Source organism: Belonocnema kinseyi, chromosome 6, assembly GCF_010883055.1.
Source record: "Belonocnema kinseyi isolate 2016_QV_RU_SX_M_011 chromosome 6, B_treatae_v1, whole genome shotgun sequence".
In the NCBI taxonomy this organism is placed as follows: Eukaryota; Metazoa; Arthropoda; class Insecta; order Hymenoptera; family Cynipidae; genus Belonocnema; species Belonocnema kinseyi.
In genome coordinates, this window is record NC_046662.1 from 85,616,293 (window position 1) to 85,635,336 (window position 19,044).

Genomic DNA, 19,044 nt, shown 5'->3' on the forward strand with positions numbered 1-19,044 from the left:
CCTCCAATTAAAAGTCTCTAAAATCAAAATTTTCTGCCTGCCAACTGAATAAAAATATGTTTATTTAAAGAATTGCTCTCTTCCAGTTCTGAAAAACATTGAAAATAAAAATTCTTTCCTGGACCACAATATAAATGAAAAAACAAAAAAGTTGCTGTACAAATTCTGAAAAAAATGAAGGAAACTGCATCCCTTACAAGTCAATGAAAATGATAAAAACATAAAAAGGGCCTCTTCCAATTCAGAAAAAAAAAATTAAATACGTGAATTTCCTCCCTTTTAACTCAATAAAAATATTCAAAATAAAACTTGTCCTTTCGGAAATTCATAAATGATTAAAAACCCAACATTCCTCCTTTTCAAATCGATAAAAACTTAAAAATATAATTTTCTCTCGTTTAAAGCTTAACAAAAATGTTAAAAATACCAAATTTTTCCGTCTTCAACTCGATAAAAATGTAAAAATGTAGTTCCTCTTGTAATTAAAAAAAATGTAATATTAAAATGTCTTCCTTTCTTTTAAAAATAGAATGGTCAAATTCAAACTTAAAAATAAAACTGAGTTTCAAATGGAACAATTGAAATGTTAACGTTCAAAGTTTACAATTAGCACTCTGAAATTTTTAAAATCTAGTTAAAAAATGTTTAGGTTTTATTATTTGATTTAAAATTGCTCATTACAAATCTTTTGAAACTAACAAATTTTAAGCTGAATAAGTCAAGAATGGAATGTTTTAGAATGAAACAATATGTCAATAGGATTTAAAATTGAATAACTGCGTGTATTTATGAATGCATTATTTTGAACTTATTGTCTTACTTATTCTCAACAATCGAACTACAGTTCAGTTTAAAAAATCATTATGTACTTAATTTACATTTCCAGTTGAGAAACTTAAAACGTTTCTTATCCAACATTTTTAAATCCAAACGGTTTCAATTTTCAATATGTGTAAGTCTTCAAAACTGCATTTCTAAATTGTTCAAATTGAAAGTATACACTTAAAAAATAAATAATTAAAATGAAAAATTTGCAAAATAAAAGATTTAAAAAAATAATTTTGTAAACTGAATGATTTAATAATCGAAAAAGGTCGTAACTGAACTTAACGTTTAAAAAAAGTTGATGCCTAATTTATTTCAAATTGCATTACATCATGCGATATATTTATGATATTCCAAGTGATTTTATAAATGTTTTCATCTCAAAGATTTTAAAATGCCGGGTCAAAAAATAAATTCACTATCATTTCCGATCCAGCGGTCATACTGAAGAAATAAGTTTTCAATTTATAATGGTTAACAACTTAAGGATTGCCATTTAAATTTACACAACTTTGGAAGCTTAAAACTTGAAACCATTCAATCCCATACCTCTAAAAATAAGCCCAGCTTTTAAAGTACAAACAAAAGATAAATATGTGATGTGATTATGTTCTTCACCAAGAATTCCACTTCCTCGTTCTCTCATAATGGAGGGAAATTTGGACATTGTTTACTTAAAACTTATTCAATTTCAATCCTTATTTGTGCAATTTTTAAGGTTTTCATTATAATAAAGTTAAACTACTAGATTTTAATTTGAAAATTTAGAACGCTTCCAATCAAAATTGGTTTAAAATTTGAAGCAAACCAAATTTATCTCTCTAAAAATAACCTAGAACAAAACGAAAAACAAAGATTCAAAAAGAAAATATTATTCTTTGTATAGATCATGTAGTAAACAATTCTTTTCCACTGGCAGTTGTTTACATGAATCAAAATGTCACTTTACAGCATCTCCAAATGAATTTTATAAAATATAATGCGGATGCGATTTTTTTGGTAATATTTGGCAATAAAATTCAATAACTGTAGGTGAATGAATTAAAAAATTGACAGGCAAGACGCTCGTGGTTGCGTGCAAAATAAGTGTTTCGAACCTGTCATTTGGATTCGACCTACCTTTCGAAACTGCGACGAACACCTTCTCCAGGAGGTCACTTCTAGTTTTCCAGCATGCAAGGATGCGTCCCGCCCACAATTGCGATATTTCACAGATTTGAAAAAAGCACATAAATATTCAGTAATCAAAATCACTATATCCCTACGAACAAGCGTAGAGCATGTATATTGTATACTCTTGTCACGAAAACAATGCGACCGAACCGCTACCTTGAAGAAATTTGTCTAACTATAACTGATATTTCTTTTACAACACGCATGCGTTCGATTTTCACTCATCGCGAACACTAATAATCCACCGAAATCGAAAAATCAAGACGACTTTGACAATAAAACCGCGGTTTTTTAAATGATTTGCCCACACGAAATATGCAAAACCTAGCAAGAACTTCGAACAGTCCTAACCTAACTGATGATTCGATTGTTAACTTGACGATGGTAGTCCGATTTTCATGCTCGAAATATTTTCATTTTTAAAGTCAAAGTTGTTCGTATTGAAACGTCGAATGTAAACATAATATTGTTTTACGTATTTTTACAATTTTCCAAGACCAAAGAGAACACTCTATATAATTAGATAAAATAATCGCAAGAGTTAAAATGGATGCTTAATTTGATCACGTAGTATTCTGGACCAAGGAGCCAACTCACGAGGTTTTATTTAGAATTGTCAGAAATAAACTTTTAGAAAAACTAAAGGATCAATGTAATCTTTTAGTTCATAGAATAATATAAAAGTTTAAATATGAAGTTATAATTTAAAAACTAGCTGATAGGTTTCATAAAATTAAGTTTAAGTTTGATTATATTTTTTGTGTATATTGGCCAGAATGCTTCAATTGCTTCGTGATTCAGAGTAGCTCAGAGTAGCTGTCAGGTCTCAGGTCTGTCAGCTGTCATTGTGGATTTTTCAGGGGTGTTTGTTGCACGTTTGTTGCTAAAAAACATTTTTCGAGCAGTTTCTGATAAATATATATTTGTCCAAAAAGGCTTTCGAGTTTCTCCATATTTGGAAATCTATCTCAATATGGTTAGTTCTCTTGGATGAAATATTGAGCAGTAGCTTTTGTTTAGATCCTTGTAACAAAATTGCATGTAAGTGTGATGTCATTTTTCTTATTCTTGCCTCAAGTATTTTATTATTGTTTTTATTATTGTATCTTTTGACTTGTTAAGTCTCTTATTTAGCTCTATATTATAAATTAAAAAGGTTTTTGATCTTATTCTTAGTATAGGTTACTTACTTTCTGCGTTTGTAGATTTTGAGGTTATATTCTATTTTTTTTTTCAAGTTTCTCTACAAAATTAATCCTATATTTTACATTTTCTCGTAAAAAATACATTTTGTAGCCTTTTTTCTTATTCTCAATCTTTTACTAACACCTTTCTAAAATGGGAAAATATTCTTTTTGACTTTATTTACGTTTTGACAAGTTATTTATGAAATAGTTTCATTATCACTTAATATTTATTGTTAGAATGATCAATTGAATGTTAAAAATTATCCATATTTTGGCATTGTTCCTAAAATTGATTACGGTGTGGTATTTAAATGAAAAGTAAGCAAACAAAAAATCCAGGTTTAGAAAAAATTGAGATAATAATGGGAGAATTTTTTAAGAGCGCCAAAAATATTCTGTCAAATCGAAATCACTATTGAAAGATAAAACAAAAGTTTTTTCCGAAGCTGAAGTGTTGTTTAATTGAGGCCAATAAATTTTGATTAAAAAAAGTAGTTATTCGGGTTCGAGAAATTGAATCTGGAATTTGACAATCCGAAAGTAGCACTAACCTAAAATTTGAGCGGGCTCGGCTGTAGACTGCCATATAAAATTTAATTTTTAATTAAAAGAAAAAACAAAAATATATTCTCGAGATATTAAGTTTCTGAATACTGGTAAACTATTTTCAATGTAAAAAAGTTGTAGTCGTTTTCAAGAAAATCAACGGATAATTTTAAGATTAAAATTTCATGGGTTTTCAAAAGGGGCTTTAAATGCGATTATATACCGGATTTTAAATTTTTTAACATTGACAAGTATACTTTTGAGATATGGGGATACAATTCGAGAAAAAATCATCTTTGATCCAAGAAAATTATCCTGTTCCGAGAACATTAAAATTAAATGATCACGATATCACATTGTGAGAGAAATTTTGTGCTAAAAATCCGAAGAAAAATTAAGAAAGTTTTTTACCTAATAAAAGATAATAATTTCAAGAAATGGCAATGTTAAAACGTTGAAAAAAATTATGAATGCATACAAATTTTAACTACAATTTTATTTCAAATTTTAGAAAATATTGAAAAACACTGAAATTTGAAAAAATACTTCAACTACAATGCGTACTTGATTTTCTAAGAACTTGTTGTACAATAAACCCATTTTGGATCAAAATCTTGGTCATTTAGATCTGTACTGACACCCTGCAAATGTTTCTGTATGTTTGTTTCTTCTCAGCTTCAATTTCTATCCACCAAATAAATGATAATAGTAAAGAACTTAATTTTGTTAAATTAAAAATATAGTAATAATGTATAAAATTATCTTTTAATTTCATACGTAAGCAAGAAAATGTAAATGAATATCATTAGAACACGAGTAATCAGTGAAACCTTTACAAAGTCAAAAACGAATGAATCCATTACCACTTTATTATTAACTTCAAGACATTCTTACATTAAAATGTTTTGTTTGCATTTTACGTATGTATCCTTAAGGTAGTTGTGTCAAAAATCAGATGTCTGAAAAAAAATATAATTTTTCTATGAATTAAAAAATTAAAATAATATTCCTGATGATGTCATTTCAAATAAAAACATTTGTATTGGAAAAATGTTTGAACGTATAAAAAGCATTTATTTTAATAATTTCTTTTTTGCAATTGATTCGTTGATTATTATTAGTCTACCAAATCTTGAAAAATGGTTGAATTTGATTTAATGTTGACTTATTTGTTTGGGGAAAACATTCTCTACAACTCTACCTTCTCCAATTTTGAATGTAAGCTTTCCTGTAACTGCAGTAATTAAAACATTTTTGTTAATGTTCTTAAAACAAATATGGTTGATATGAATAAGTATGATAACGAGGTTAGTATGAGATAAAGAGAAAATTTGAAATGAAAATCAAATTACTTATTAACTTTTTTGTTACAACATAATGATTATGTCTAATTATTTTTAGGAAAAAGAAGGCTGTCACTAGTTATTGCTTTAAACAATTATTTTAAAAAATTTTATATGCTTTTAGAAAACTCAAATTTTTAATTGTGTCAACTGGTCTTTTGATTTTAATTTTTCCTATGAATTACCTTTTATTGAATTTTTTTTTTAGGACTTTAGGAAAATATTATGTTTTTCTTAAATACTCGTCATTCACTTTTTAATTAAGGGCATGTGCTACTTAAAAAATTGTCAATTTTACCAGTTTCAGGTTCCCCGGCTTTTTTTCTAGAATAATAAATATTTTATCTTAAAAATTTGGGAAGTGATAGCGCACATGCTAACGGACGTCATCACACACTTTTTTGTGGGTTAATTCAAAAAAGTTTTAATTTAGCAAAATGTGATTAATTTGCATAGCGCTTGGGAATTAGTATCGATTTTTTCAGTGTTAGATTCCCCCGGCTTTTTTCCTAGGATAAGAAATATTTTGTCAAAATCTGGGAAATGATAGCGAACATGCTAACGGACGTCCCTGCACATTTTTTTGTGTTTATATATTTTTTTTAATTTTGATTTTGCTAACAACGTGTGTATATTTCGAGGTTATGTGTGTTACAATTCTACCGAGCGTTACTTCCAAACTACATAATATTTTTGGCCGAAAACTTTGGACTTAGAAATAAAACTAATTTTCCGGAACTAACCTTGTTTGCAGGAAATTACAAAAGTTTATTTCATCAATAATTTTGAAATTATCGGAAAGGCAGAGATGAGAAACGACGTAACCTCAAAATAATGCATAAAATTTTTATTTAGTACAATAAATTTTTTTGTTATTATCCCTCAAAAAAGAGTCCGAGGACGTCCGTTATGATACTTTATAGCATCTCCGAATTCAGTTTTTAAAAATTTTCATTTTTGTGGAAAAAAGCCAGGGGAACTGTTCCCAATTGACCACGCGACGAAGTATCACATGCCCTTAAATTTGTAAAATTATTTTTAACGATAAATTAGGACAGTGGTTATATATCAATCTGAGGAATAAATATTATGTCTCTTTGATGTTACTTGGAGTATTTAATGAACCTCATTTTTAGAATAAAGATGTGTAGATTATCATTTAAAAGCAAACATACTTTATAAAAATCAATGGGTGTTTAAATTATAGTTAAGAAAGTGAAATTTGATTAAATTAAGGTTTTAGTAATTATTTTTACAAGTATCACAACCGTAATGACGAAAAATCTGGAATCATCGACACACTGACAAATAAAATATAAAATGTTTCTTCAAGTAAAATTTTTTATTATTAAAGAATCGTCAATAAACATAGAATTTCAAAGACAACTTTCTCGACATTTTAAACAAGAATCTCCTAAAATATTTGAAATACCATTAATCAAAATATAACTTTGTAATTTTGTATCACACTTACCCCTATCGGCCCAAACTATATTTGTACATTATTTACTTATTTTTATCATCGGAAACAGTAGAATCGTAGGGAATATTTTCCCTGGAAAGATAAATCATGATTGATTAAAATTCAACCATTTTTTTTAAATTGGTATGAAGCGACAGCAAGAACAAATTCAAATACAAAAACTATTGTTGAAACAATTATTTTTCGTGAGTTTAAAACTTTTATCCATAAAAAAGAACGTTTTTCTTTTATAAAAGATGATAATATTTCAATTCTGAAAATTATTTTTTAAAAAATTGTTAAAAAAAATTAAAATTAAAAGTATTTAAAATCGAAGATTTTTTAATAAAAAACAGGGTGGCCACCAGACCGGGAATTTTACGAATTTTCCGAAGAAAAATCTGCCCAAGTTCGATTTTAACAGTGTTTAAAATAATTAAAGTGCAGTTTTCAGGATTTAAACAATTAAAAATTAAAAGCATTTGAAGTTGGAAATTTTTGATAAAAAACAGTTTTATTTTATTAACTGTAAATATAAATTAATAAATAATTTTTCAAATGGATCTGTACTCTAAGTATAGAAATCTGAACAATAATTGATTTGACCAAACTATTCTAGATTCGTTCAAAATTTGAGAATTTCCATATTGTAACTGTTTCAATTCGAAAGTCTTGATAAGAATTTAAATTAATATATCATTTATTCCGATAATTTAATTTTTAAATAAAAATTTTCATGATTCATCAATAAAATATTTTTAATTCAGAGTTTCAGGTCTTCCTTTATATTATTTTTTATATTAAATTTAAGAAAGAAATTTATTAATATATTATTTCTATTGATTTTTCAGCTATTAAAAACTGTAAACGTGCCTTATATTATTTTCAACTTAAAAATAAATCCATAATAATGTAGTTATAATTAAAGGTTTTAATTAATTTGAAAATATTCTTTGAATGTAAATTATTTAATTTTAAACCCATTTAAATTGAAGTAAGTACAAAAAGAATAAGTGTTTAGTATTTAGCAATATTTCACTGTTCATTTAAGGCGAGTAAATTGGAACCAAATTTTTAAAGGAAAACTATTTAAAACTGAATTGTTTTACAAAGAAAGCTTTGAATCTTTAGATTTTCAAAGAACTTTTAATCATTTTGCGTTACAATTTTAATTGTTCTATTTAAGAAATGTTTAATTTGTTAGTGAAATTGTTAAATCTGGACATATAAATAACAATTGAATACATATTTTTGGTAGACAAATTTTGAGTAATTTTAAGAAATATCTAGAAGTTTTCAAAAGATTCAAAATTAAACACTTGAAATTATTTCAAGTTTCAATTTTCCTAAGAATCTTAAGAAAATTTGTATTTATTTGTAGTCTTTCATAATTCTTAAAAAAATTCTAAATTTTTTGTTTGAAATCTGCAAAAATTTACATTTTATTTTAAATTCGGCTGTAAGAATTCAAAATTATTTCAAATTCTAACATTAATTCGAATCTTTTTAAAACTTCTAAATATCTGTTAAAATTACACTATTATTTTTACAAATAATAAGTGTTCTGTTGATATTTATAAATTCAAATTAAATTTTTTTTTTCAAATTTGCAGTATTTTCTAAAAGTTATAGAAAAAATTCGATTAATTTTGAAATATATTTGAAAGTTCTGACAAAAAATTCAAAAATTATTTTGAGTTTGGAAAAACTTAAAACCACTTCTAGATTTTTCAAGATTTTGAAATAAAATTTTAAAGCTTTGAATGATGCCGAGACTGTTTAAAATTAAAATAATTTAACTTCAAATTTAAGAACTGTTAAGTTAAAAAAATATTCTTCAATTTGTTATGTGCCTAGCTTAAAATTACTTGAAATCATATAATTTTGAAAATTTATAAAGTTCATTGCTTGATTCTTAAATTTACACTATTGAAAATGTTAACGTGAATTTATATTTATGGAACCTAATCGGAATCTTTGAACTCTAAAATTGATCAAAGTTCTAAATTTTGCTGTTTATTTGCATTTCATTTAACATTGTTTATTTGAAAATTGTTACTACCTTCCATTTGGTACTTGTAAATTTTTGAGCATTTGAATATACAATTTTTGAATTGAACACTTTTGGAATTCTAGGGTTCCACTTTTAATTCTTTAATTTGTTGTTTATTACTTTATATGGAAAAATGTTCAGAATATAGGTTGATTTTTAAAATTTCATTGGCCGTGAAAAATGTTGCGAACCAGGACAAAGCCGAGAAATGACCGGGAATTTTTTTCTTTGATTAAAACGGCCGCCCTGGTTTTTAAAATGTGCTTATAGGGCAAACAGAATAAATGTTGATACAAATAAACGGGTTCTTTTTTCAGAGGATGTCTTGGTTCTTCGGAAAAAAGAAGCACCAGAAAGATTCGCCTCCAAGTTCCCCCGAGGAAACTCCTCAAGGGCGAGGCGATGAATTTATCTTCATCGAGAGGAAGAATCCCGAACCAAATCCTGGAGACATTGGAGCCAGAAGCAGCGGTTTATATCCATCGATCAGTGGTTTGCCATATTATCCACCCATGTCTGCTCAAAACTTGCCACAGATTCCTCAGCCGGATAATTTTAATTACTTAAATTGTATTCCGTTCAAATACGGCGAAGATCTGGAAAAATCTATCCACAACGACATGGACATCGATAGACTTCGAGTCAACGAAATTATGTCATTTATCGAGAGAATACAAAAGGAAGATACTGGTTATGGTTTTCAAGTTGAGAAGAGCGTAATTGCTGAAATGGACAGTGCCAATAACTGATACGAGATGACGGAAGATGTGGAAGAGTCCGCAGGCGCGAGTCGCGTTCTCTGCACAGTCTTGTCGATACAGATTATTCTTGTGCTTATTTTAATGTTACCTTTAATACCTGAAATCATGTGAGGAAACTGGCACTTTCACATTGACATTTTTTACAAAAGCCTAATTTTCTCGGTTCAGATTTCCCTCGTGTAAATACTTAATACTTGTATATTTTATATTTTAGTTACTTAATGAACAAAGTGCACTGCAGAAGTGCATACGACTCACTAAACAGATAATACTTGCATCTAGCTAAATGTTTAGTTTTTATTTTATCCTGAGAAACAGAAAATTCCTCTGTAATTATCATGAGCTGCCATATTTTATTATAGAATTAAGCTTGTATTTCTCGTTTTTTTTGTTTTAATCCTCTACCTTAGGTTTTAATTAGAAATTAAGAATAAATGAAGTTGAGTTTTAAAATCAAAGAGCTTATATTAAAATAATTAATCAAAATCAGGGTGGCTACTTGACCGAGAATTTCATTTAAAAACCGGGAATTTACTTCTGATCGTACTAAAATTCAAAATTTCCATATTTTAATAATTTTGGTCAATTTAAAAAAGTGATTTCTACTATATGTACAGTCGCAGATTTTTCAGATCAGCTCATTAATTAATTTTCATTTATTTGAAAATTAATCTAGTTGTTTGAAAATGTATGTCATTTGTGCAAAATTCACCTTTTTTGTGTAAAAACATCATCTTTATGGTCTTTTTGGTATACATTTTAACTATTACAGTTGAAGATTCATCATTTTACATGAAAATTCACACATTTTGTTAAAATTCCATTTTTTTGTCGAAAATTATCTTTTCGAATTTTTTTTAGTAAAAATTAATTTTTTAAATTAATAGTTACAGTTAAAAACTCTTGTTTAAAATTCATTTTTTAAACTAGAAATCTTACTATTCCAGTTTCGGTTGAAAATTATTATTTTTATTTAGTTCAAAATTCAACAATTTAGTTAAAAATTTGTCTTCTTCAATTAAAAATGCAACAGTTTTATTAAAAAATCATATTTTGTTGAAAAATTAAATTTTTGGTAGAAAAGGGTTTAAAAATTCATATATTTGGTTTATAATTTAACTATTCTACTTGAAAATTCATAAGTTTATTTATAAATTTATCACTTTGGTTGCAAATTAAATTTTTGTTTGAAAATCTGTTTTTTTTTGTCGTTGAAAATTAATTTTTTCAACTGAAAATTTAACTATTCTCTTTTGTAGTTGAACATAAATTTTTTTCTAGTTCCAAATTCAAGAATTTGAAGAACAATTGGTCTTTTTAATTTAAAATTCAACTAATTCGTTGAAAGTTAATCTTCTTTGAAAGTGCTTCTTTTAGGTTAAACATTCAAGTATATGAGATACATATTTATCATTTTAGTTAGCAATTCATCTTTTAGGGTGGAAATAAAATTATTTGATTGAGATTTAAACTCTTTTGTTAAAAATTAATTTTTTTTTGCTTGAAGAAACACTTGTTTTTTCTTTGAATATTTTTGGATTGAGAAAGATTTTTTTAAACTGGAAATACAACTATTATTCCATTTGAATATCCCATAATTTTACTTAAAAATGCATCTTCTAGATTGAATACTCATTTTTGACTAAAAACTTAATTTTTCAACTCTTTGTTGAAAAATTATATTTTTAGTTGAAAATTCGTCTTTTTAAAACTGAAAGTTTAACTATCACATTGTTTATCGAAAAGTTGATACTGTTTGGTAAAAAATTAAGTTTTTGTTTGAAAATCCATTTATTTTGCAATTTATTGCTCTGTTGTGTTTAGCGGTGTTTAGAATAAACGTCATGAATTAAAAGAAATGTTTGTATTTTACGGCAAACATGAAGATGTTACTTTTAGTTGACCCGGAAAATTGAAAAACTTGACCGGGTATTTGAAATCGTCCGCTGAATCGCCACACTGAAAATGCTCTTAAATGAAGAATTTCACTTTTCAAATATTTTTAGAAGTACTATTTTTCTTAAACTTCTGATTTAAGGTATACCTGTCCAATAATGCATATGACAAATTTGTAATTACAGAATTTTATTTCAAATGCACAGTGATTCAATATTATATAATTCTGTAAGTTTTTAAGGATAGACATCGTCAATATGTACAAATAATTCAATTACATTGTACGCACACATATACTCTAATATTTACAAATGCATAGTTGCTTCAATACAACGTATAAGATAAAAAACTTATAAAGATTGCAGCTTACATTGATACAGGTAACGATCCGTTGCAAGATCATTATAACTGAAGTATTTTTGGTTTTATTTAGGTTAAGAGGTAGACCATTACAATAATAAGAGTGATGAGAGTAAAAGGTGCCCAAGTTTTAACGAAATCAGCGAAACTGAAATGAAGAAATGTTTCTGTATTATCATCGCTCATTAATAATGAACCAACTGTGTGCATAGAATTATCTTACCTGACATATTTTCCATAAACGGTCATAAGAAGCCCAATTTTCACCATGTTCCATCTACTCGTGTTATTGTAATTCATTAACTTTAACGTCATAGCGACGTGAGCGTAACAATTGTCCCAGAATAAGTTGTGCTGAAAAAATGCAATGAAGTCAATTACACTTACTTAAATCATTTTTGTTTAAATTACGATTGTTTTAATAATTACCATTCTCCCTCTGTATATTTCGGCGCCTTCGGCAATTGCAGTATCCCATCCTTGAACTCCTCCCTTAGCTTTGGCGTAATTAAGTTGCCAATATTTTGTTGGCCAGCCAAATCCCATGGAATCTTCCGAGACATGATAAGGCCCGGCGAAATCTACAATTACCCCTGTGGACGTTGCTATTCCCATGTGTCCAATGAATGGCAAAATGTAACTGAAAACAGAAAGGAAATAAATTTTAGTTAGTTTTTATTTTCACGTTTGTATCACTATTTTAATGTTTCCTTTTTTGTAAATAAACTAGTGAAATAATCGTTCGATATATGTATAAAAAAATGATCTATTGCATTTTTTCTTGGCAAACAATTTCTGCACTGTTGCATTTTATTAATAATTTCAGTAATAGAAATTATTGACTTTTTAGAAATATTAAAAATGATAATCTAAAGGATATTTTAGAATTTGATCATATTTTTCAAATTGTCACTTAACCCCAAATGATGGTGTCGAACTTAAAAAAAAATCTGGAAGTCACTAACAAATTGTAGGTAATTAATTTTGAAATCTTTGTGAGAACTTTCGAAATCTTTAAAGTCCTTGAAATCTTCGAAAATGTTTTGAAATCGTTTGAAATTATTGGAAGCGTTGAAATCCTAGACATCCTTAAATACTTGGCAAAATCCTTGAAATCTTTGTGCAACCTTTTAAAATCTCACGTACACGCCATTGTGAGACCTTTGAAAACCTTGAAATATTTGTGAGAGCTTTGAAATCTTGTAAGATTTTTTGAAATCTTTAAAATTTTATTTAAACGCGTTTGTGAATTTTTGTACACTCTTTGTAAAATTTATGAAACATGTATGCAAAGTTTCAATAAATGTATTACGTGTATAATGTACTATAAAATATACTATTGGAAATCTTTGTATTGAAACTTAAATAATTTTAATTTGTGATTTTTCGGTTTTCTATTTCATATTGAAAATCATTAAACTAAATCTGAAGGTATATAAATTCGATCTGAAAGCAAAATTATCCCAGAATGTAACCGTCTCTCATTTCTCATTATTAATACATATTAACATATTAGTTGAAAACCGTTTAAGCAAAAACGATACCTCCAGATTAATTTTATTTTTATTTAAAAATTTTATTTTCTGAATGCAAAGGCAATAATGACGTGGTTTATAGAATGAAGAAAATTAAAATTGTATGTAATACAACATCCGACGTATTCTACAATCTTTAAATTTTTATTTAACATGCGCAAAAGTAATTTTATTGTAAAATGATGAATAACTCTTAGAGAGAACAATGAAAAAGAATCCAAGATTTACAGAATGTTTAAATGTCTTCGTTTTATCGTTTGGAAATTTTTTGTTCGTCCCGAGGCTTTTTTTTAGCCAAAATAACAATTTTCAAAATAGTCCATAAGATTGCATTTTAAAAGTTTGGTTAACAAACTTAATAACTAAGTTGAAGTTGGCTAAACTTCTTTAATTTAAATTTTCACGGAAACAAAATCAGGAACTGATTTACATTACCATAAATCATGAATTTTTTATTTCATTTTTCTTCCTAAGAGTTATTCATTTGCGAAAATGAATATTCATATTAAATTTAATATGAAAGAGTTTAAATTGCTAAGACTTCAAGTCGAAAGACTTTTATATCGGAAATTCAATAGTCTTTCGACTTGAAGTCTTAGGAATTTAAAGTGTTTCATATTAAATTCAATATGAAGATTTTTTTTCGCGAATAAATAACTCTTGAGAGAAAAAATTAAATAAAATATTTAGGATTTATGATATATGTGAATCAGGTCCGCATTTTCTTTCCATGAAAATTTAATTTAACTTTCTACCAAAATAATTATTTTTTTACAAAAAAAAGACAAATTTTCAACAAAGTTTTTAAATTCTGAAGCCAAAAAGATGAACTATCTAAAAATCAGTTGAACTTTCAACTAAAATAATGAATTTTGAATAAAAAAAAGAATGTATTTCTTCAACCATAGTTTAACTTCACACCTAATAGTTGAGTTTTTAACCAAATAAAATAAAAAATGAATTCTCAACATAACACGTAATAGTTGATGCTTCAACTAAAACAGATTAGTTAACAAGCAAACATTTGCATTTTTAACCAAAAAAGATTAATTTTCAACCAAGAAGATTAAGTTCTTACTAAAAAAGATGAATTTTTACTAAATTACATAAAGTAAGACATTCAAAATATCTATTTTTAACTGAAAATAACCATTTTACCAAAAAATAGGTTAGATATTGTTAAAAAAAAAATTATTAACAAAAAGAAAACGAATTTTCAACAAACTAGTTAAACATTAATCATAGAGATAAAGATTTATATGAAACGATGAATCTTCAATCGAAAAAATGAATTTTCAATAAAAGAATTCAACCAAAGATATTTGATTTTAAATAAATCCAAAAGATAATTTTGTAATCCAAAGATTAATTTTCTAAAAATTAAAGTTAAATTTTTAACCAGAGTTGAATCTTCAAGAAAAATAAATAAAGGTTTAACAAAGAATTTCAACTTTTAAAGTTTCAACTAATTAGTTGCATTTTTGAAGAAAAAAAAATTAACAAAACAGTTGCAATTTTCCAGAAAATAATTAAATTTTCGACCAAAAAGAATAATTTCCAAAAAAACGTGATGAATTTTGAAACAAAAAATATAATAGTAGACTTTTCAACAACAACAAAAGTTGGATTTAAGGCCATGTGACGAGAGGGTCACGTGACCAAACCTGGTCTTCAATTTTTGTTTCCCAACTTACATCTAAACGAAATGAGGTATCGCCCTGAAAGTTTGGGAAATGAAAGAGGAGGTTATAAAGTCTATGTCTCTGCTTTGTTTCGGTGGAAATTTTGAGAAAATTTTTTTTTGAAGAAAATACCAGTGGAAGTTTTCTTTCCCAACTTACGTCCACACGAAATGAGATATCGCGTTAAAAGTTGGCACGGTAAATAGATGGCATGCAAGAATCTGTCTCTGGTCCTAAATAATTAGAATAGTGAAAAGTTTTTTTTTTATAACTATTTTGGAGAGATACCGACCGTGCTGTCGTCAAACCCTGCAAGTAATTTGCAATGTTGCAAATGGGCTAGTTATGAGGTTTATATTGACCAAAGTGGGACAAAACAACAAAAATCACTCACGAACATTATGCACAAATAATTCAAAAACTAATGTTTTGCGCTTGAAATGCAAATAAACATGTTTGGTCTGACATACGTATCAGCCTGGTATCAGCAGAGTCATCTCTGGTATCAGCTGTGTCAAAGCAGCATTAGCGCAGCGAGTAGACAACTTCGAATTTCTAGGGGTCTGCAGGTAAAGCAGATAACATGATTACCGTCAGAGAAAGCTAAAAGTCAAACTTCTGCTGTAAAACCTAAATGTATCCGTCGATAATCATTATTTGCATAAATAAACGTTTTTCTTCCTCCAACTCTTTGCAAGACCACAAACGATCCTTTAATATTTATTAACGTTTCACGAAAAAAATTTCCGCATTATTTAAACTTTTATTTTTCAATATGGGTGAAAAAATATTGATCTTAGGGCTGCCTTGATCAGCTGTTATACTCATCACATGGCCTTAAACGAAAAAATGAAAAAAGGCAAAGTTTCTTGAAAACAGGAAACAAGAGAAGAATTCTTTAGAAAAGTGAAAAATGGAGGCAAGCATGCGAAGCTTAAAATAAGAAAGTGCTATTTAAAGTTATTAAGTTATTATTAAACTGTTATGATGCAGGGCCATCTTTATAAAAATTCGCAAACATTGTTCAGTCGTTTTTGGCGCGGCGGCCCCTTATTAAAGCAAAAGTTTCGTTTATTATTTCCCCATAAAGATACTTTTACAGTTTAAAGACACTTGGATACTGTGATTTGACACAATTCAAGCTTAGACAGTAAGATTAGAGTGTTTTCCTATTTTATAATGCACATAATTGTGAAATTTCTCACTAACTTTTCGTTTTTCAAATTAAATTTATGATTAAAAATAAATTAGTTTATTAAATTTATGTGATAAATAAGTTGAAAAAGAGGCAATGAAATAAAATGATCCTTTTTTAGCTTGAAATAAAATTAATTATACAATTTTTCTGAAATATTGATTTATTTAGTACTTGCAAAATTTATTCCAGCAATTCACCCCAAAATTCAGCAATATAATTTCAACTAATCTTGCAAATGTAATATGATAACACTTTTTTCAACTGCATTGGCCTGTGGCAGCCCTGTGAATAATAAATCATTTGAAATGACCGTATTTATAGGCTCTTGATACTTCTCAAAAATTCGGTGAACATATAGACCAAATATTTTCAGTGGATCTGTTTAGAAACATTAGAATTAAGTTGAATTTAATCTCAAATTATATAATTTCATATCTAATTTTACATTTTTTAAACATAAAATCAATAAAATCCAAAACTTGTTTATATTGATTTCTTATTTTTTACAACTATATTTCTTACTCACGTCAAGATAGGAATGGGAGTCCAGACAATGCAAAAAGGAAATCGATGCCTTGCAGGGTCGATAGATGAATCCATAACAGAAGAATTATCATCTGTAACTTCTATCGAATCCTTCATTATATTATTATACTTCAATAAATATCAATTTCTAGACGAATGTGCCGAAAATAAAAGATGAAGCTGAAAAGCACTAGAGGTTATGTTCGTCAATAACGCACTTGCACTTCATACTGAATCATTCTTATCTATCACTTTTTTTATTTAAACATATAATTTAAATAATTTGGCATTATAAATGCAATTAACCGACGTATTATTATCCTGCATTTACGAATAAACACATTTAATGAAAATAAAATGGCCACTGAGATGCTGTGATGTCTTTTGTTTTTATTTGTCAAAACATGACTGGTGCTGCCAACTGAGAAATTTATAGCGGCGATTGAAAGTTACCAAGTATTAAGGCGGGAAAATGAAAATTATTTTTAAAATGCTACCTACTATTAAATTTAAATAATTAATTCTGTATTCATATAGATTAATGTTAATGTGAAATAAATGACAATACTGCCATAATGTATTATAAATTACAGGACCCAAAATGTAACTAGGTTCAACACACAGGGTCGACCGGATTTAAAAAGGGTGAGTAGTCCAATGCGAAAAAGTAGGCAATGGAAAATTAAATTTATTTTGGAAGCAAAATGTCCAGTTTTGTGTACAGATCAAAGTAGAACCCAATAAGAAAACCCAAATATTTTAGGGTGAAAGTTCATTCTCTTTGTCTCAATAGTTTACTATTATGTTAAAAATTTAATTATTTTGTGGAAAATTCAACAAAGTCTTTAAAAAGTAATTCTTTTTGGTTGAAAACTCAACTACTTAGTAGAAAAATCGTCTTTTTGTCTTAAAAATTCATTAATCTGGTATTATAACTTTTTTTTGTTGAAAATATATCTCTTTTGATAGAAATTTTATCTTTTTTGTTTAAAAATGCAGCTCTTTGCGGATCTTTCAAATTTGAATCAGTTGAATTTTTTCAAATATCAATTGTGACTGAATAATTCTAGCTGTGACAGTATGAATCAGCTACTTTTCTACTGATTAATCTTTTTTGGTTGAAAATTAAACTATTTTGTTGGAAATTGATCTTTATGGTTGCTTGAAGATGTATCTATGTATTTTGATAGAAATTTAATCTTTATTATTTGAAAGTGAAATTATTTGGTTATAGATTCCTTTTTTTATTAAAATGCATAATTTTAGTTGAAAATTAATGTCTTTTGGTAGACATTGATTCATTTTGATGTTGTTAAAAATACAGCTATTTGGTTGAACTTTAATCTGTTTTGTTTAAGGATTCAACTATTAGTTTTAAAATTCGTCCTTTTAGGATGAATCTAACTGCTTTTGATTATAAATTTAAATAATTTTTGGTTAAATATCACCTATTACAATTTTCTTTAATTATTGATATTTTGGTTGAAAACTCAACTGCTTGGCTAAAAGATATACAGTGAAAACCTTCAGTAGCCTTCCCTTATATAGCCCTTCTGAGAATCGACGCCGCGCTGCAAGCAGGTGTAACAGGAGCTGCGCGGGGTGCGCGTGATCTAAAGTTCTCACTCAGGCGAGCACTCAGGCTTGAACAAACAAAAACGGAGCGGGCTATAATGAGATAGTTCCCACCCATCGCCAGCCTCAAAATCAGCGATATAGAAGAGTATCACTGCACTTTCTTAAAAATTCATTTTTTTCATTGAAGATTCATCATTTTAGTTAATAAACTATGTCTTGTGTTAAAAATGCATTTCTTTTGTTTTTGTTAAAAATGCAACCATTCTCTTGCAAGTTAATTTGCTTAATTTTAAAATTCAACTATTCTTTTGAATATTCGTATTTCTAGGTTGAAAATTCAACTGCCTGGCTAAAAGATGAATGACTTTATTAAAAATTCGTCTTCTTAGTTGAAAATTCAATTCAAAAATTCAACTGTTCTGTAATAATATTATATGGACAACGAAGTATTTGTTTGACCCAACTAAATGTTTTGGTTGTTTTAACCAAATCTGTTGGTAGGTGGAGTATTTGGTTGATTCGAAAAAGAAATTGTTGGATTAATCAAGTATTTTGTTTACTTAACCAACTTTTCATGTAAATACAAGTAGGTGATTTGGTGTTTCTAAATCTTTACATCAAATACAAGAATCTTTTTGGTTAAAAATTAGTCTTTTTGGGCTCAAAAGTAATTTATTAAAAAATTCAATTATTTTGGTAGAAACTTAACTTTTTTGTTAAAAATGTATATTATCGGTTAAAAATTTTAAATTGAACTATTGCACATTTTTTTGTTTGTTCGTTTGTTAGAAAATTAATTTCCTTCTCTTTGGTTAAAAATTAAACCATTTTGTTGAGTATTGGTTTTTTTTTGTTGAAAATAAATTTTTTTAAGCTAAAATTTATCATTTTTTATATGAAACTTTATTCGTTTTGTATAA

At 27.3% G+C, this 19,044-nt stretch overlaps 3 protein-coding genes across 5 annotated transcripts in view; 1 reads left to right on the forward strand and 2 right to left on the reverse strand.

Annotated features, from left to right (window-relative positions):
• The window catches only part of LOC117175701 (histone deacetylase 4), a 375,256-nt gene extending 372,946 nt beyond the window's left edge, over window positions 1–2,310 (reverse strand). For both annotated transcript variants that reach the window (XM_033365457.1, XM_033365456.1), the window contains exon 1: window positions 1,945–2,310. The gene's annotated coding sequence lies outside the window, so the exon portion shown is untranslated. The remainder of the gene's footprint in view (window positions 1–1,944) is intronic.
• A 395-nt stretch (window positions 2,311–2,705) lies between these two features.
• Window positions 2,706–9,725, forward strand: LOC117174344. 2 transcript variants are annotated; one of them, XM_033363384.1, is made up of 2 exons: window positions 2,706–2,974; window positions 8,907–9,725. In XM_033363384.1, exons 1-2 carry the CDS (start codon window positions 2,972–2,974, stop codon window positions 9,336–9,338), a joined length of 435 nt encoding a protein of 144 aa, XP_033219275.1. In that variant the 5' UTR covers window positions 2,706–2,971; the 3' UTR covers window positions 9,339–9,725. The 2 variants fall into 2 exon arrangements, with proteins under 2 accessions (XP_033219275.1, XP_033219276.1); XM_033363385.1 differs by having other exon boundaries at window positions 2,709–3,039.
• A 1,754-nt stretch (window positions 9,726–11,479) lies between these two features.
• On the reverse strand, window positions 11,480–16,929 carry LOC117174159 (transmembrane protein 222). Its single transcript, XM_033362977.1, has 4 exons — window positions 16,548–16,929; window positions 12,036–12,246; window positions 11,830–11,960; window positions 11,480–11,754 (listed from the first exon to the last, which is right to left on the reverse strand). Exons 1-4 carry the CDS (start codon window positions 16,661–16,663, stop codon window positions 11,676–11,678), a joined length of 537 nt encoding a protein of 178 aa, XP_033218868.1. The 5' UTR covers window positions 16,664–16,929; the 3' UTR covers window positions 11,480–11,675.
• Between the last annotated feature and the right edge of the window lie 2,115 nt (window positions 16,930–19,044).

Excerpts from the sequence above, each read along its gene's own strand:
- LOC117174159 (XM_033362977.1), bottom strand. The coding sequence starts at position 16,663 with ATGAAGGATTCGATAGAAGTTACAGATGATAATTCTTCTGTTATGGAT. Across the intron at positions 12,247-16,547 it reads ACTCCCATTCCTATCTTGAC|TTACATTTTGCCATTCATTG; the intron begins GTGAGTAAGAAA and ends TTCTGTTTTCAG. Across the intron at positions 11,755-11,829 it reads GTTTATGGAAAATATGTCAG|TTTCGCTGATTTCGTTAAAA; the intron begins GTAAGATAATTC and ends TCTTCATTTCAG.